The sequence below is a fragment of the Tauraco erythrolophus genome, chromosome 16 (assembly GCF_009769465.1).
Source record: "Tauraco erythrolophus isolate bTauEry1 chromosome 16, bTauEry1.pri, whole genome shotgun sequence".
In the NCBI taxonomy this organism is placed as follows: Eukaryota; Metazoa; Chordata; class Aves; order Musophagiformes; family Musophagidae; genus Tauraco; species Tauraco erythrolophus.
Genome location: NC_141480.1, coordinates 3,016,297 through 3,029,903, shown reverse-complemented (window position 1 = coordinate 3,029,903; position 13,607 = coordinate 3,016,297). Strand labels below are relative to the sequence as shown.

Here is a 13,607-nt window from a genome sequence, read left to right as displayed (position 1 = left end):
ATGTCCCAGCCCCGGCTCTGCGGGATGCAGTCCGGAAGCGCAGCGGAGGCCCTCGGAGCTTTGGATGAGAAAAACCCATCTTGGCGGTTCCATAGTCCGAGCTCCGGAATGGTGGATGCTCCTCTTTGGCGCGAGGGGAGCAAGCTGTCAAATGGTGCTGGCAGACAAAATGCTGTTTTAATTAGTCATCCCTATTGATCTGGCACTGGGTGTTCCGGCAGCGGAGGGATGAGTCCCTTCCGGAGCGCTGTGCCAGGGCGTGGGCCAGCCTTGCCCCCGCGCCAGGCTGGTGGCACGGGGTGGGATGGCAGCGCTGCTCACCTCCTTTCTCTGCAATATTGGAAAGGAACAAAGAGTTAACCTGACATTTTAATTTGACATACAGGGGGTGTGGGTCTTTGTTCTTCTCTCAGATGTAGTCACTGCGGTGGCCACAGCAGGCTGCACCGTCCCCCAGCTTGGTTTAATTGATAATTACACGTGATAGTTTCATAAGGGCTTTCCGTACAGTGTTGTGGTTTCTTTCTTTAATTCCATAAATATTAGTGTACACTAAATAATAATATTTACACTTGCTTTGAAGGTGTTTTATCTCCTCTATGCTCCTGTGTTTATTGGGCTACAGAGATACTACATAAACCAATCTTTACATCTGCTCCATCATGTCTGTAGGTCAAAAGCAAAGGAAGGCTGTGACCCAGCGAGTGTCAGAGGGACGCTGCATGGGTTTCCTAACACCTGCATGAAGGAAATTGCAGACTCTGGAGTCTTAAATTTTGAGTCATAGTGGTGGATGGATTATATGGCGTTGACACAGTAGCAAGTTGGGGCAAAAAGTGTTGTTGGGCATTGTGTCCCGTAATGCACAGTATTTACACATCGTGTGCTTCTACTGGCAGCTCAAAAGACGTGCGGACGTGTCAAACTTCATGTTTGACCTCAGAGGGACTACTCATGTGTTTAAAGTTCAGTGAGTTTTTAATTCTCTTCCCAATCAGGCATCCTTCGTGGTCTAGTTATCGATACGACGTATGTTGGTTGGGAAATGACACTGCATGGGCTGGGAGTCCAGAAAGGCGCTTAAAAGTTGCTTCATTTCCTTTAATGAAGGAGATAAATGAGAAATAAAATAATCTGGTTGGTGGTTTTTTTTTGGATCTTGAGGCCAAGGACCCTTGTGTGCTTTTTTCCTCGTGTGGACAGACTGTACCTGGTGTCACAGCCTGATGCTGTCTGTCCCTCCCAGCTCACACGCTGGTGGGACGTGTCTCCAGCAGCTGTTATGTGTCAGCTCAGCAGGTGCCATCTTTTCAGGGGTACCGCTTGTGGAGACGGGGAGCTGAAATGTTGAGAATTATTGTTACCATCAAGAAATGGTACACGAGTTCAAATTTATTAGGAAAAAGTGTGGCTGAATAAGGTTAAGTCCAACCTTTTTATTTTCTTAGCCCTGAATCTGATAGACTCCCATTGTCTTCACGGGAATTTTATTCTTATCATGAATTTTATTCTTAAATATTTCCATGGCTCCTTCCTCTTGTATAAATACCATGAAGTTGATAAGTTTATGTAGGGAAACTTTAGCTTAGGCACGTAAGAGAGTTGTCAAGCAGAGATGAGCTTTCCTTTGGTCCCACTTGCCAAGGGCACCCCGGGGGTTTCCTGCCTATTAGGCTGCTTTCGATTTAATTACCCAGAACTGCACTGTAGGGCGAAGACTTTGCCATCTGTGACACTGGAAAATACTCAAGTTTCCCCTGCTGGAAGTGCTTTGTCCTTAATGAAATCTTCACTGGGGTTGGCTCTTGGGTCCTGCAGCTCCAAAGGAAGCTTCCCATTTTCTCCCTACGGCACTTAGAAATCAGGCGTTCACGGAGGTGGTGCTCACAGCAGCCCTTGGAGCTCACTCCTCAGGTCAGGCTTTTTTCAGTCTTGACTTGTGCTACAGTATTTCCTACTCAAGAAAATGAAAGCATTTTCCTACTTGGGACACATTATATATATCCTGCGTGGCCCGCTTTGTGCAGGAGTTGAGGGATGCAGGCACTCGGAGCTATTTGCACGGTTGGACAAGGATGAAGGCAATGAATTTGTTTCAGTCCTAACCTAATCTGAGTTAATGTGCTGGGATCCCGCTGGTGAAAAGCAAGGGCACTTGGCCACGGCCGTTCCTTGATCCTTTAAGAGTTTGAATCCCTGTTAAGCACGCTTGTCTTACAACCTGCACTCGCGCAGGGCGTAATCAGTTTTGTTTTCTGTCTGTTAAAGAAGAGGCTTCTGATCAGCCAGTGCAAACAGAAATAATTATTTTTGTTCCTGGTGACCACAGCAAAGTCCACCACTGCGTACCTATCTCCACGCTCAGCGATTCTGAGCACCTTTGCTCTGTGTGTTACATGATTTGCCTTACAAGCGACAGGGATTTGGCTTTCAATATTGTTCCCTAATTATAGTAATTGCCTAAGTGGGGATCTCGACGTGTCGCTCTGTTCGGTGGCCACAGCCCAGACTGCAGCAGCGGAGCAGCCTGTCACAGCTCATCCCCCCCGACGAGCCCGGCCGTGTCCTTTGGAGATACACAGATGCCAGTGGGAGCAAAACTTGGCTTTGTGGCTTGGATAAGGGAAAAACATACCGTACAAAATCCAAACCCAAAGTGTACAGCATTCAGTCTTCCAGAAAATATTTTGATTTTATGAAGTCGCTCAAAGGGACTGTTGATAAAATATGCCTGGTAGGTTCCAACACGCGGTTGGCAGAGCAATGCATTATCTTTCAAAGCAATGCTTGTTTGATTTTCAAATGTAGGGATTTTTAACATTTTTAATTTTTGATGATGCTAAATGGAAGTACCCATCAGAGGGTTCTCATGAGACGGGGCTGCTGTGGAAGGGAAGAAGCATTTCCTGAACACATCCAGCCCTTAGTGAATCCTCCCATCCCTCTCCCGAGTGCTGCTGTAGCTCTGACTTTGGGGTATCATCTCCAAGCAGGTCACTGTACGCTGCTCCTCGTGCCTTTAATAAAGGAGCAGAGGAATTACTGAAAGGAATCTGTTAATACTTAGTTTGGTGGGGTTTTTGTGTGTGTGTGTGTTTTGGCTTTTTTGTTGGTGTTTTGTCTGTTGTTCGTTTTTTTTTTTTTTTTTCTTTTTAATTTTATTTAAAAGGCTGGTTCTATGTTTCCAGAACCATATCTGATCAACTGTTAAAATGGTTTCTCCTGTAGAGTGGTGCTTATAAACATTAAATCTCAGCTTTCATGTTTGCACAACAAACAGAGACAGACAATTAGGTCTAATCTAAGCAGCTTAAACTGCTTTGAAACGTGGAATACATTTTTTTTTTTTAATTTAACTGTTTAGCTACCTACATATTTGGGGCTGCAACTTACTACAGAACTATACCTAGGAAGAGACGACAGGACTTCTTCATGCAGCCTCCACAACTGAAGCTACACCATCCCCGTGCGCCCTGTATCCTCCTTTATTTCTGTTCTGAGAAGAGTGTTTGCTTTTATTTAGCCACCAGATCTGTTTTGTTCCCTCTAGGATAGGGATTCTTCGTTATGCAATAGCCATATCCTGCTTTAACAGGCAACAGCTTGTTGGATGGAGTGCTTGAGGCGTTGAGTGACTGCTGGAACTCCCTATCTGATATTCGTGGGGTGGTGTGCTTGCCCGGAGAACTACATCCAGGTCTACAGCCAGAAAGGCTACGAAGAGCACCCCTCCTGTTCAGAGCTAGCTGGTTTCTTTGTGGTTTAAAGGAATTGTTTTCTGCTTATGTTGAACAGTCTGGAGTAAGGATTGGCAGGCAGTTTTTTAAAGCATTTGCATGCTTGTGTAATGAACTGCTTATTACTTTTGCATAACCAAAATGTTTGGGAATATGGAGTTTTAGTGCAACATCTAGTATCGAGAGGACCAGCTTTATAAGTATGATTTATCTCCTTTGCTTTTTTAAAATTACAAAATCTTGTCTATAAAGACAGAAGGCGTACACCATTTCAGATTGTTTGACTTTGCTCCCCTAGAACAAATTACTGTACTTGGATAAGAAAGTAGATTTGGTTGGCTTGTTCCTCTCAGGATCATATTTTCTCCTCCGTATAGGATATGACAGTTTTTGTAGCGGCTGAGAAAATGGGATGCGTTCGTATCTCTTACAGGAGGCCACTGAACTAAGAATGGTCAGGGCCTGCTGAAGATGGGAAGGTGAGGACCTGCATGGCAACGTGGGCATCCCTACCGAACAAAACATGATGGAGAAGGCTGCCCTTGCCGTGTCCTCCCCGTTGGGCTGGCGCCTCACTCCAGGCTTTGCTGAAGGGGGGTTGTGGTGACCCCCCGACCGCCTCACTTCACAGCGTAGCATCTCTTCAGCCTTCGTTTTTCTCAGCAAGCTCATTTTCTTCCCTGTTGATGAACAGAAAAACACTTAAAAGGTCAATGTCTAAGGAGACATCTTAACCCAGTAACAGCAGAAGCAAAGTCAAAGAAAACTGATGTGGAAGAATGACTGTTTGTCAATTTTGCTGCCATAAATGTTAGCAGTATCTGTTTGCTACTCAGAATTAGGGGGAGAGAGATGCTCCTGATGCTTGTCCTGGTTCGATTTCCTGCGTGGATGAATCCGCCCCAATGCTTTGCATCAGAACGTGTAGATCTGTTGCAAGAAACAGCAGAAACGTTTCTGAAAATGCTTTTAAAAAAAGAAGTTGTTCATTCATGCGGTTATACTGATAAGAGAACAACACTTAACTCTTTTGAGAAGCACAGACTGTTTTTTGTTGGTTTTTTTTTTTTTTTTTCCATATATATTTGTTCTGCCACCTGTTTCTCGTCCTCAATGGCAAGTGCCTGTTACTTGCTTCTGCTGGTAATGAGCAAAATCTAATTGCACGATGTGCTGTAGCTGCTTTCTTCAGGCTGTGTTTAACTGATAGGTGGTGGATAGAAAATAAAACTGGCTGAAATTAGTTACGTAGCTTTCTGAACAATGTAATTTCCCATTTGAGGTTTATGTTTTGGTTTTCCCCAGAAAATGGCTGTTCCACCTGCTTATGCTGATCTGGGCAAATCTGCCAGAGATGTTTTCACCAAGGGATACGGTAAGTAATGTCAAAATAAGTTTGATTTTTTCGCTGTCCACCTGATTCCTGAAACTGTTAGGATTTCATTACTTTTCCTTGATAAATATTCCTATAATTTCCATTAGAATCCAGAGCATTTTCTATCATAGCTTGACATTGCCCTTGCTGTCTGGAAAGGAAGGGTAAGTTACTTCTCTTCTGACAACATTCTTCCTGTTTTCTGTAGGACTGTGGTTTGTTTTGAAAGAAAATTGTGCGTTGTATTTTGGCTGTTTCCTTGTATCATGCATAGGATCCTTGATGTCAGGATTTCGATGCTTACGAACGAAATACTGCTCACTATGAATTAAAGACATTATTACCTAATTTGGTTTTATATTACTGAGGTCAGTAGGATTAATCAATCAAGTGATATCTGAAGTGAGTACCAGGTGCATAATCTGCTCCATAAAAGCACGTGGTTTGATAACTGTACCCTTGTTTCTTTTTAGTAGTTCACAGGTGATTTAGAAGGGAGTTTTAAGAAATAAACCAGAAATGCTTTTCAAATTAGCATTATATGTAATTCATATTTTTTCTCATCTTCTAGGTTTTGGGTTAATAAAACTTGATTTGAAAACAAAATCTGAAAACGGACTGGTGAGTTTGGAAAGACGTGGAAATCCAAAACATTGCACTGTTCTTGTGTTTACTGTATATTTCTTTTCAAAAGTAGAATCTCTTACTTTCCCCTTACCATTTTTCAGATGTATTTATAACCTTGCAAGTTACTTTGCATTTACAATTTTTGTATAATATACGAGACTGTGCACAAATTTAAGAGTAGAAGATACAGTGAAGGGCTCCTTTGCAACCATGGTAATTGCTTACTGTAGCATTGAATAATATCCTGAATTACAATGACTAATACGTTCTACAAGTATAAGTATTGCAAATATATATATTATGTACATGTAAATATTTTTTTTTCCTTTTAGGAATTTACAAGCTCAGGTTCAGCAAACTCAGAAACGAGCAAAGTTAGTGGTAGTTTGGAAACAAAATACAAATGGGTGGAGTATGGATTGATGTTCACAGAAAAGTGGAACACCGACAACACACTAGGCACTGAGATTACTCTTGAAGATCAGGTAATTTTTGGCTCAAAAGATGCAATTTACAGATTAACTTACGACAATCTCTAATTGTGGATCCAACCAGTGAATCTCTTTTCTGTTCAGCTTGCACGTGGCCTGAAGCTGACCTTTGACTCCTCCTTCTCTCCTAACACTGGGTAAGAAGTGAGTAAGCTTAAGTGACAAAAAAAAGGGATTTTTTATTTTTGTTTTCCAGAATACTGTCATGCCTCTTTACTCCTGTCCTAAGATACCGAGAGGGTTAATAATCAGCCTGTATATGATGAAATCATGTACCACTGATTTAAATCTTAGTATTAACAATCCCTTTTTAATCCTGAGCTATAGCAAGTGAACTTTTGAATACAGTAACTTGAAAATTGCAGTCAGAATCAGGATGGGAAGAAAAGATGTTGTTTGCATTCCTGTTGCTTCTTTCTGACATCAGAGGACGAGCTGCTGTCTGAATAAAAGCGCTGAACAAGTCAGCTGTAATGCAAAGCTTAACAAGCTCCCGGAGCCAGTTGGCCACGACTCCAGTAGGTCGACGCAGTAATTGGGCTTTTTTTCCAAGCTGAATTTCTCATCTGAGTTCTTGCTGGCCACAGCGTGCCTTGGTGCTGGATGGGTGCTTCTGACACGGTGATTGGATGCCACATTTTATGTGGGCCAGAGGGATTAAGCAGCAGCTGTAGGTCTAGATGTTGGTTTATTTTTTATCCTTGATTATCGTTTCGCAGGCAGTGCTGCCAGTGAGTCAAAATATTCCGTGCGTTAGCCCCCTGCACCGCAGGCTGCCGGGATCATAGTCCTGGTGGAGGTTTCACTCTGTCTTCTGGATCACGTCCTGCATTGTAAACTGCTTCCAGTCCCTTCCCAATTCTACATTAACTAGATATTTTTGTATTTGTTAACTAGAGTAATCTCCAGAGTTTGTAGATAATTATTTCGTAGCTGGTAGGATCCTTAATAAAAAAGACAAAACCTGCATGAGAATGGTAAGTGGCACCTCTAGAGTTATTTCTTAAGCGCTTCACAGACACTATAGTACCCGAGTTAGAAGGGTTGCCTTGTGGGAGGACTGTTATAATTGGAATAAATGGAGTGAGATTCAATCCTGGTGTGACCTGGTTTAGGTTCATGTCTGAATATGAGACACCTTCTCCCCCTTCCTTACTACTTACTGGCTGTGATGAGTCTCTCAACAGGGAAAGTCATTTCTAGGAGCGCGCCGTGTCAGCTTGGCTCTGTCCCTGTTGGCATCAGTGGGAGAGGGACTGCTGACTGTTACAGAAGTTGCACACAAGCTAATGCTGGGTGCTTTTGGCACTCTTGCTTTTTATTTCTGCTTTTGCAAAACCAAGAAATTAGTCTGAAATAATAGTAAAAAAGAGAGCAATCTCTATGCGGGTCTGATACAGCATTGGAACAGTTCTTGGAGACTTGTTGCTAGGTGAAGTGGAAGGTTGATCTGAAATTTCAAATTAGCCTGACTCTTCTAGACAGATCTCAGTAAAAGATTTGGTCAAAGACAGCACACACTTCTAAGGTAAAAAGAAAAGAAAAAAATCTGAAATGAGAGTGGCTGATTATATTAGATATAACTTTCCTGCCTTGTGAGGCTCTGCACCCTTGATGTAAACTGATCCAAGGACACATGAGAAAACACTGCTCTGGTCAGTAATATAAAAAGAAACAAGTGATTCAGGAAAGTTTATTTCTGCGTTAACCTGGCAGCCTTTCTAAAGACTGTAACGTTAAACTTCCTAAAGCATCCCAAGGAGAGAACGGGGTGTCAGAGCCACTGGAGCAGCCTCCTTCCTTAGCAGCAGAGACTTTCCCTCAGGATGCTGGAGGCAAAGTTGTGATTTCTCGACATCTGTCACAGTAAATGAAATTACCCAGTTCACTAGGGTTTTCTAAAAACTATTTGTTTGGGACAGGCCAACTACTATTGATTTTTTTGTGGCAAACCTGTAAACTGCCACAGTTTCCATTCCTTCGCTGGCTCTACCAAACTTCCAAAACTGTCAGATCAGTTGGAGATGAGGATTTATTTGGTTTTGTCGCCTCTAGGCGGGTTTATTGTGCTGCTGCTTTTCAGAACACAGCCCAGAAGTGCTTACTGGGGTGCCACAGCGCATTTCATTGCTCGATTGCAAATAACTCACTGTAGCTGAATTAGGGTTTTGCAAATATGAAAGGTAAGAAGGTGACACATCCTGAGGCTCTCCAGTTATGTATAGTTTGTCTTCAAGGACTATTCACTGCGTGAAAGTAACTGCCTTGGTTGAATTGCTACCTACGAGTGTACCTGTTCGAAGAGACGAGATTCTTTCTTTTCTCTTTAGGAAAAAGAGCGCTAAAGTTAAGACAGGGTACAAAAGGGAACACATCAACATTGGCTGCGACATGGATTTTGATATTGCTGGTCCTTCAATACGTGGAGCCCTGGTGCTTGGCTACGAGGGGTGGCTGGCAGGTTACCAAATGACTTTTGAGACAACGAAGTCTAGAGTAACCCAGAGCAACTTTGCTGTTGGCTATAAGACTGATGAATTCCAGCTTCATACTAATGTGTAAGTATTGGCAGGTGGGCATTAAAAAGGAATTTGAAAGGATTTTGCTGCTTACTGTAACACTGAAAGGGATGGAGTTTCAGCAGGGGTGAAAAAGGGAATGGCGAATGTTAAATTACTTGTTCATTTAAGATGACAAGCTGTTTTTTTTAGCTGCATTAACTTTTCTTTGAATTATGTGGGTGAGGGGATGCATGATGGAAGGAACTGGAACTCACTGAGCACCCAAGCATCCAGTGTCTATCCTTCTAACATACAAGGATTATTAGAATCTATTAGCAGTATAATCAAACAAGTGGGTTATAAAAATATTCTTTGTGGAAGTTGGAATAAAAGCAATGCCTTCCTTTCGTACGTGTCAATCTCAAGCAAATGGTTTGGTCTGTAGATGAAAGAGTTAATCAGAGGATGAACAAGAACAGGTGGAAGGGAATGAATGGAAGAGATACGGACTGGGTTTGTTTCAGTACTGCAAGGGATATGGTGTAAAAGGTTGTTTTAATATTGTAACTCCAATAATCCGTTTATACAAGCATTTGTCCTCTCTGAATGCAGGAACAGTGGGAAACCAGGACTGAATTCCATGAAAACCTTAATTTCTCTGTCTTGTGTTCCTCTTAAAAAAAGCAGCGTATGCCTTTGGGAAAACAGCTTTTTAAGATTAGGCAATCCCTAATCCATTCCCCCAGCCCCGCCTTTCCCATTCCCTTGGGTAACTGGATATTTTCCATGTAGCAAAGCTATCCAGGCTGTTCCCATTCGGGGCCTGAACAGCTGCTCTGCCTCCCTGGAGCTGCTTCTTCAAAGGCTTTCTGTTCTGGTTCCTGCTGCTTTGCAGAGATCTGGTTTAGGAAGCTCACACTGCCTGCCGGAACACTCGAACCTTCGCAGCCCAGACGGGGTGTCTGAAGGATTGCCAAAGCACAAAAATGTGGGCAGAAAACTTACCCAAACAATACGTGGGGTCCCCCTCCACTCAGGAGTTAGGAGTTACTCTATCAAGCATGATGATTCTACTCTGTTATACTGTAGCAGTTCAAAACATTGTATTATTGGCTTTTGCTATAAAATGCTGTAATTATCATTACTCTTAATTAAAGCAACAGCAGAAAATAACTTGGTAACAGCAGCAGATCTCACTGTGCTCTCTCTTGGGTTCCTGAGGGGCTGCTCCTGAGGTTGCTGTTAGTGTACATGGATGATAAATCATCTTCAGGAGGACGCTTAGTTTGTCTATTTAATATTCATACTCTACCAATCAACAAGCAAACCCATAAATGTGTGATATGAACGGAAATGCTATTTATTGGTAGTGACAGATGAGTTAGGTACTTGATGTGTTTGAGCTTTGAAACGCGTCAGAGTTTTTGTAAAATCCCAGAAGCAGTTGTGTTGGAGCTCCCATCGCTGCCCTGCTCGGATGTTTTATCCAGAAATTCAGTGTTTCACAGGGATGCTGTGGCACAGCTGATAATTGAACGAGGTGGAGCCTGAAGCATCCTCTTTGGTTCCTGGCATTACACAGACCAGCTGGGGACTTGAGCAAGTTGCCTTCCTTAGTGGTGCCTTAAGATATTGATTTTCATAGCGGGGTCATTTTTTTTATCTACGTCTGAAAAGTGCTATTATTACTATTAGAATTAGAAGGAGGTTTGACTTTTTAATGATTTTTAATAACAAATAATAACTAAAGGGAGGTAGGGCTGGATAATTTTTAGTTTTAAATATGATTTTCCGCGTTAATCTTAAGTGTAGCTTAGACTCCCCTCAATGTTGCAGGAGAGCTGTGTGGGAACCTTGCACAAAATCTGCCTGTCTCACCAGCTCTCCTCAGTCCTTTTTAATCCCTCCTTTTCTTGAGAGCCAAGCACGTGCAGTTATATGTGAGCTTCAGTCTTAGCTGAAGTAAATATTGTAGTGTTTTTCTGGAAAAATTGCTCTCACAATTGCAAAGGCTGCTGCTACTGCTTGAACTTTTAAATAGGCATCTCACTGCTGTTTGTGCAGCTGTTACGAACTGAGGAACATCGGGGTCAAAGGGGGGAAAGCGGAGAGATTCTAAATCTGCCCCTTTTTTAATCACCAAAGGTTTGGAATACTCTAATGGAAGCAGATTATTTCATAGTTTAGAAGTAATGGTAAGTATTTTATTGGCAGAGGTCTTCCTGTGGTTCAAAGCCAGTTTCGTGCAATATGTTTGTATCCTCTTTTAAGAAAATGAGCTAAAATGGAATTTCAGATGCCCACTGCTTTACAAGGAACGCAAGGCTTTTAGAAGCCTTGTAATAAAGGTTGTTTTAGTATGGTAACTCCAATAATCCGTTTATACAAGCATTTGTCCTCTTGTTTTTACGATCTGCATGCTCTAAGGTTTTGCAATGTATTGATCACACCTTTGTTCCCGCTGTGACACTGGTGGCAGCAGTAATGGAAGCTGTGCTGCTGGGTGGCAGTGGTCCTGCTGGCTGTCATCATCCTGCAAAATAAAATCAGTTTCATTTCTGTTTCTAGTGCGGAGACATCTATAGTACAGATGTACTGTAAAGACTACTGCAAATGGCAGTTGTTTGCAAAAGCCCATAGATTTGGACATTAAATTGGCATCTTCACTGCTGATACAGTTCACCTGTGTCTGGTAAAGGTGTGCTGAGGCAGTGCCAGGATGACTGCTCAGGCTCTGCCATGGGGGTACAGCCCCTTCAGGGCACTCAGGAGACGTATGCCTGGGAAAAGAACAATTTCAGAGACATGCGGAGAAGAATAAATCTCTCTACTCCATGTAGAGAGGAAGGAAAATTGGAAGCTGTCATCAACAGTCTATTTCTGATAGTTCGTCATGGTCTTTCTTTCAGTTTTGTAAGTTGTTTGTTGAAATATAGTAACCATCAATTAATTTGGGCATTTAAGAACAATTCCATAACCAATCCGGCCTAATATCTTGATCTTAGTTGTTAAAGGGATATTAAATGAGATTTAAGTGAATGTTCTGCAAATATAGATCTTACTGAGGGAAAAAAAAAAAAAAAAAAAGATTGACTATTTTGGGGTGCAGTTTAAAACTAGACTGATGCAATCCTTCCAGGAATGACGGAACGGAATTTGGAGGCTCCATTTACCAGAAGGTGAACGATAAACTGGAAACTGCCGTGAATCTTGCTTGGACAGCCGGTAACAGCAACACTCGCTTTGGGATAGCAGCCAAGTACCAGATTGACCCAGATGCCTCTTTTTCCGTGAGTGCTGTGCATGAACATTTACAAGCACTTGAAAATCTCCTGTTGGAGACGTGAAGCAACCTTTGCATCAGTAAAGTACGGTTTTGATGCAGTTTTGTGGTGTATAGTTGGCACATACATCTGTTTGTCTTGGTTTTGGCAGCATGAGAGCATAAATATTGGATTTTCCTTAAAAGTGACGCAGAATGTTTTATCATGTTACTGGGCACTGGTTTGAGATTTTAATTTTGAGGCAAAGTTAACTCCAGATTTATTTTGGTTTTAATTTTAAAAGGTGAAACACTTTACCTGCTTAAAGAGTGTTACTTAATTTTCTAGTAGGAAGGACTTTGAAGAAAGGTACCACGTTATTTACATACGGTATTTTTTCCCTTTAAGGCTAAAGTGAACAACTCCAGTCTGATCGGGTTAGGATACACTCAGACTTTAAAGCCAGGTACGTCTTTGCAGAAGAAATTCAGAATCAATAAAGTGATATTTTAATCTTGAAATAGCAGAGGGTTTGTTGTGACAAAACGTGATTGGTTTTGTAAGATTGCTGTTTGCTTGGCAAGCCAGTGCTGAACTTTTCCAGGGCCTGCTCTGGTAATTTTTGATGTCTGTTGGAAGCAGAATTCTTAGAGACCACCATCCACTGACCAGCTGGTACTCTTTTATGTTGATACAAAATATATCTACAATTGGGTGTTTCAAAGATGAGTAAAGGCATCTTTAGTACTTTCAGGAGCTTCCTGATACTGAGTTTATTTTGCATTTTTGCCCAGAGAAGTTATAGATGCCCCATCCCTGGAAGTGTTCAAGGCCAGGCTGGATGAGGCTTTGGGCAACCTGGTGTAGTGGAGGGTGTCCCTGCCCATGGCAGGGGGTTGGAACTGGATGATCTTTGAGGTCCCTTCCAACCCAAACCAATCTATGATTCTATGATTCTCTGAAAATGTGGCTTTCTCAAGGTCCCCTGGCCAGCAAGAGGACAATCTTACTGCTGTGAAATCGGTTTTAGCCTCATAAATCTGCTGCCAGAATACCAAGCAGATTGACAGGAGATATTGCAGTAGATTGGGCTTGGGCCTCTTCATACCTAGACTTTAAAGTGGTTTAGAAAGGTTCTAGAGTAAGTATCAAGGTCCCAATTTTTCATAATACTGGACTCTACAATCAGATTAGTCAGTAGACCAGCAGTGAGCAGTGAACTGACTCAGAGCTTTAATTACTTGGCCTGATAAAAAGCAGAATCTGTCACCGTGGTTTATTACAACTTTCATAACTCAGAAAGATTTCTTATCTGCAAATTGTTTTAGAATGCCCAGTCCTTACAAGGCTAGCTGTCAAATCACGTTAACCTGCCTACCCACGCAGCAACACGGATGCTGCATTTACTGAATTAAAAAAAAAAACTTCCAGGTTTTTAACAGTTCTCTTTTCTCTCACTTTTCTGTTTTGCAGGTATCAAACTGACATTGTCAGCTTTGTTGGATGGCAAGAATGTCAACGCAGGTGGTCACAAACTTGGTCTAGGACTGGAATTTGAAGCGTAAAGAGTGATTCTACAATCGCTAATTTGAAAATACAGCATAGCTACCTTC

The 13,607-nt window shown here is 42.1% G+C and overlaps 1 protein-coding gene across 6 annotated transcripts; it reads left to right on the top strand.

Annotated features, from left to right (window-relative positions):
- Positions 1–5,042: 5,042 nt before the first annotated feature.
- On the top strand, positions 5,043–13,606 carry VDAC1 (voltage dependent anion channel 1). 6 transcript variants are annotated; one of them, XM_009992529.2, is made up of 8 exons: positions 5,043–5,112; positions 5,684–5,733; positions 6,072–6,224; positions 6,315–6,367; positions 8,561–8,788; positions 11,871–12,021; positions 12,403–12,460; positions 13,468–13,606. In XM_009992529.2, the coding sequence occupies exons 1-8, from the start codon at positions 5,046–5,048 to the stop codon at positions 13,557–13,559; spliced, it is 852 nt and encodes a 283-aa protein (XP_009990831.1). In that variant the 5' UTR covers positions 5,043–5,045; the 3' UTR covers positions 13,560–13,606. The 6 variants fall into 6 exon arrangements, with proteins under 6 accessions (XP_009990831.1, XP_086478021.1, XP_086478019.1 ...); XM_086621895.1 differs by having other exon boundaries at positions 5,046–5,112; positions 11,871–11,910; XM_086621893.1 differs by having other exon boundaries at positions 5,046–5,112; positions 8,519–8,788.
- Position 13,607: the final 1 nt, after the last annotated feature.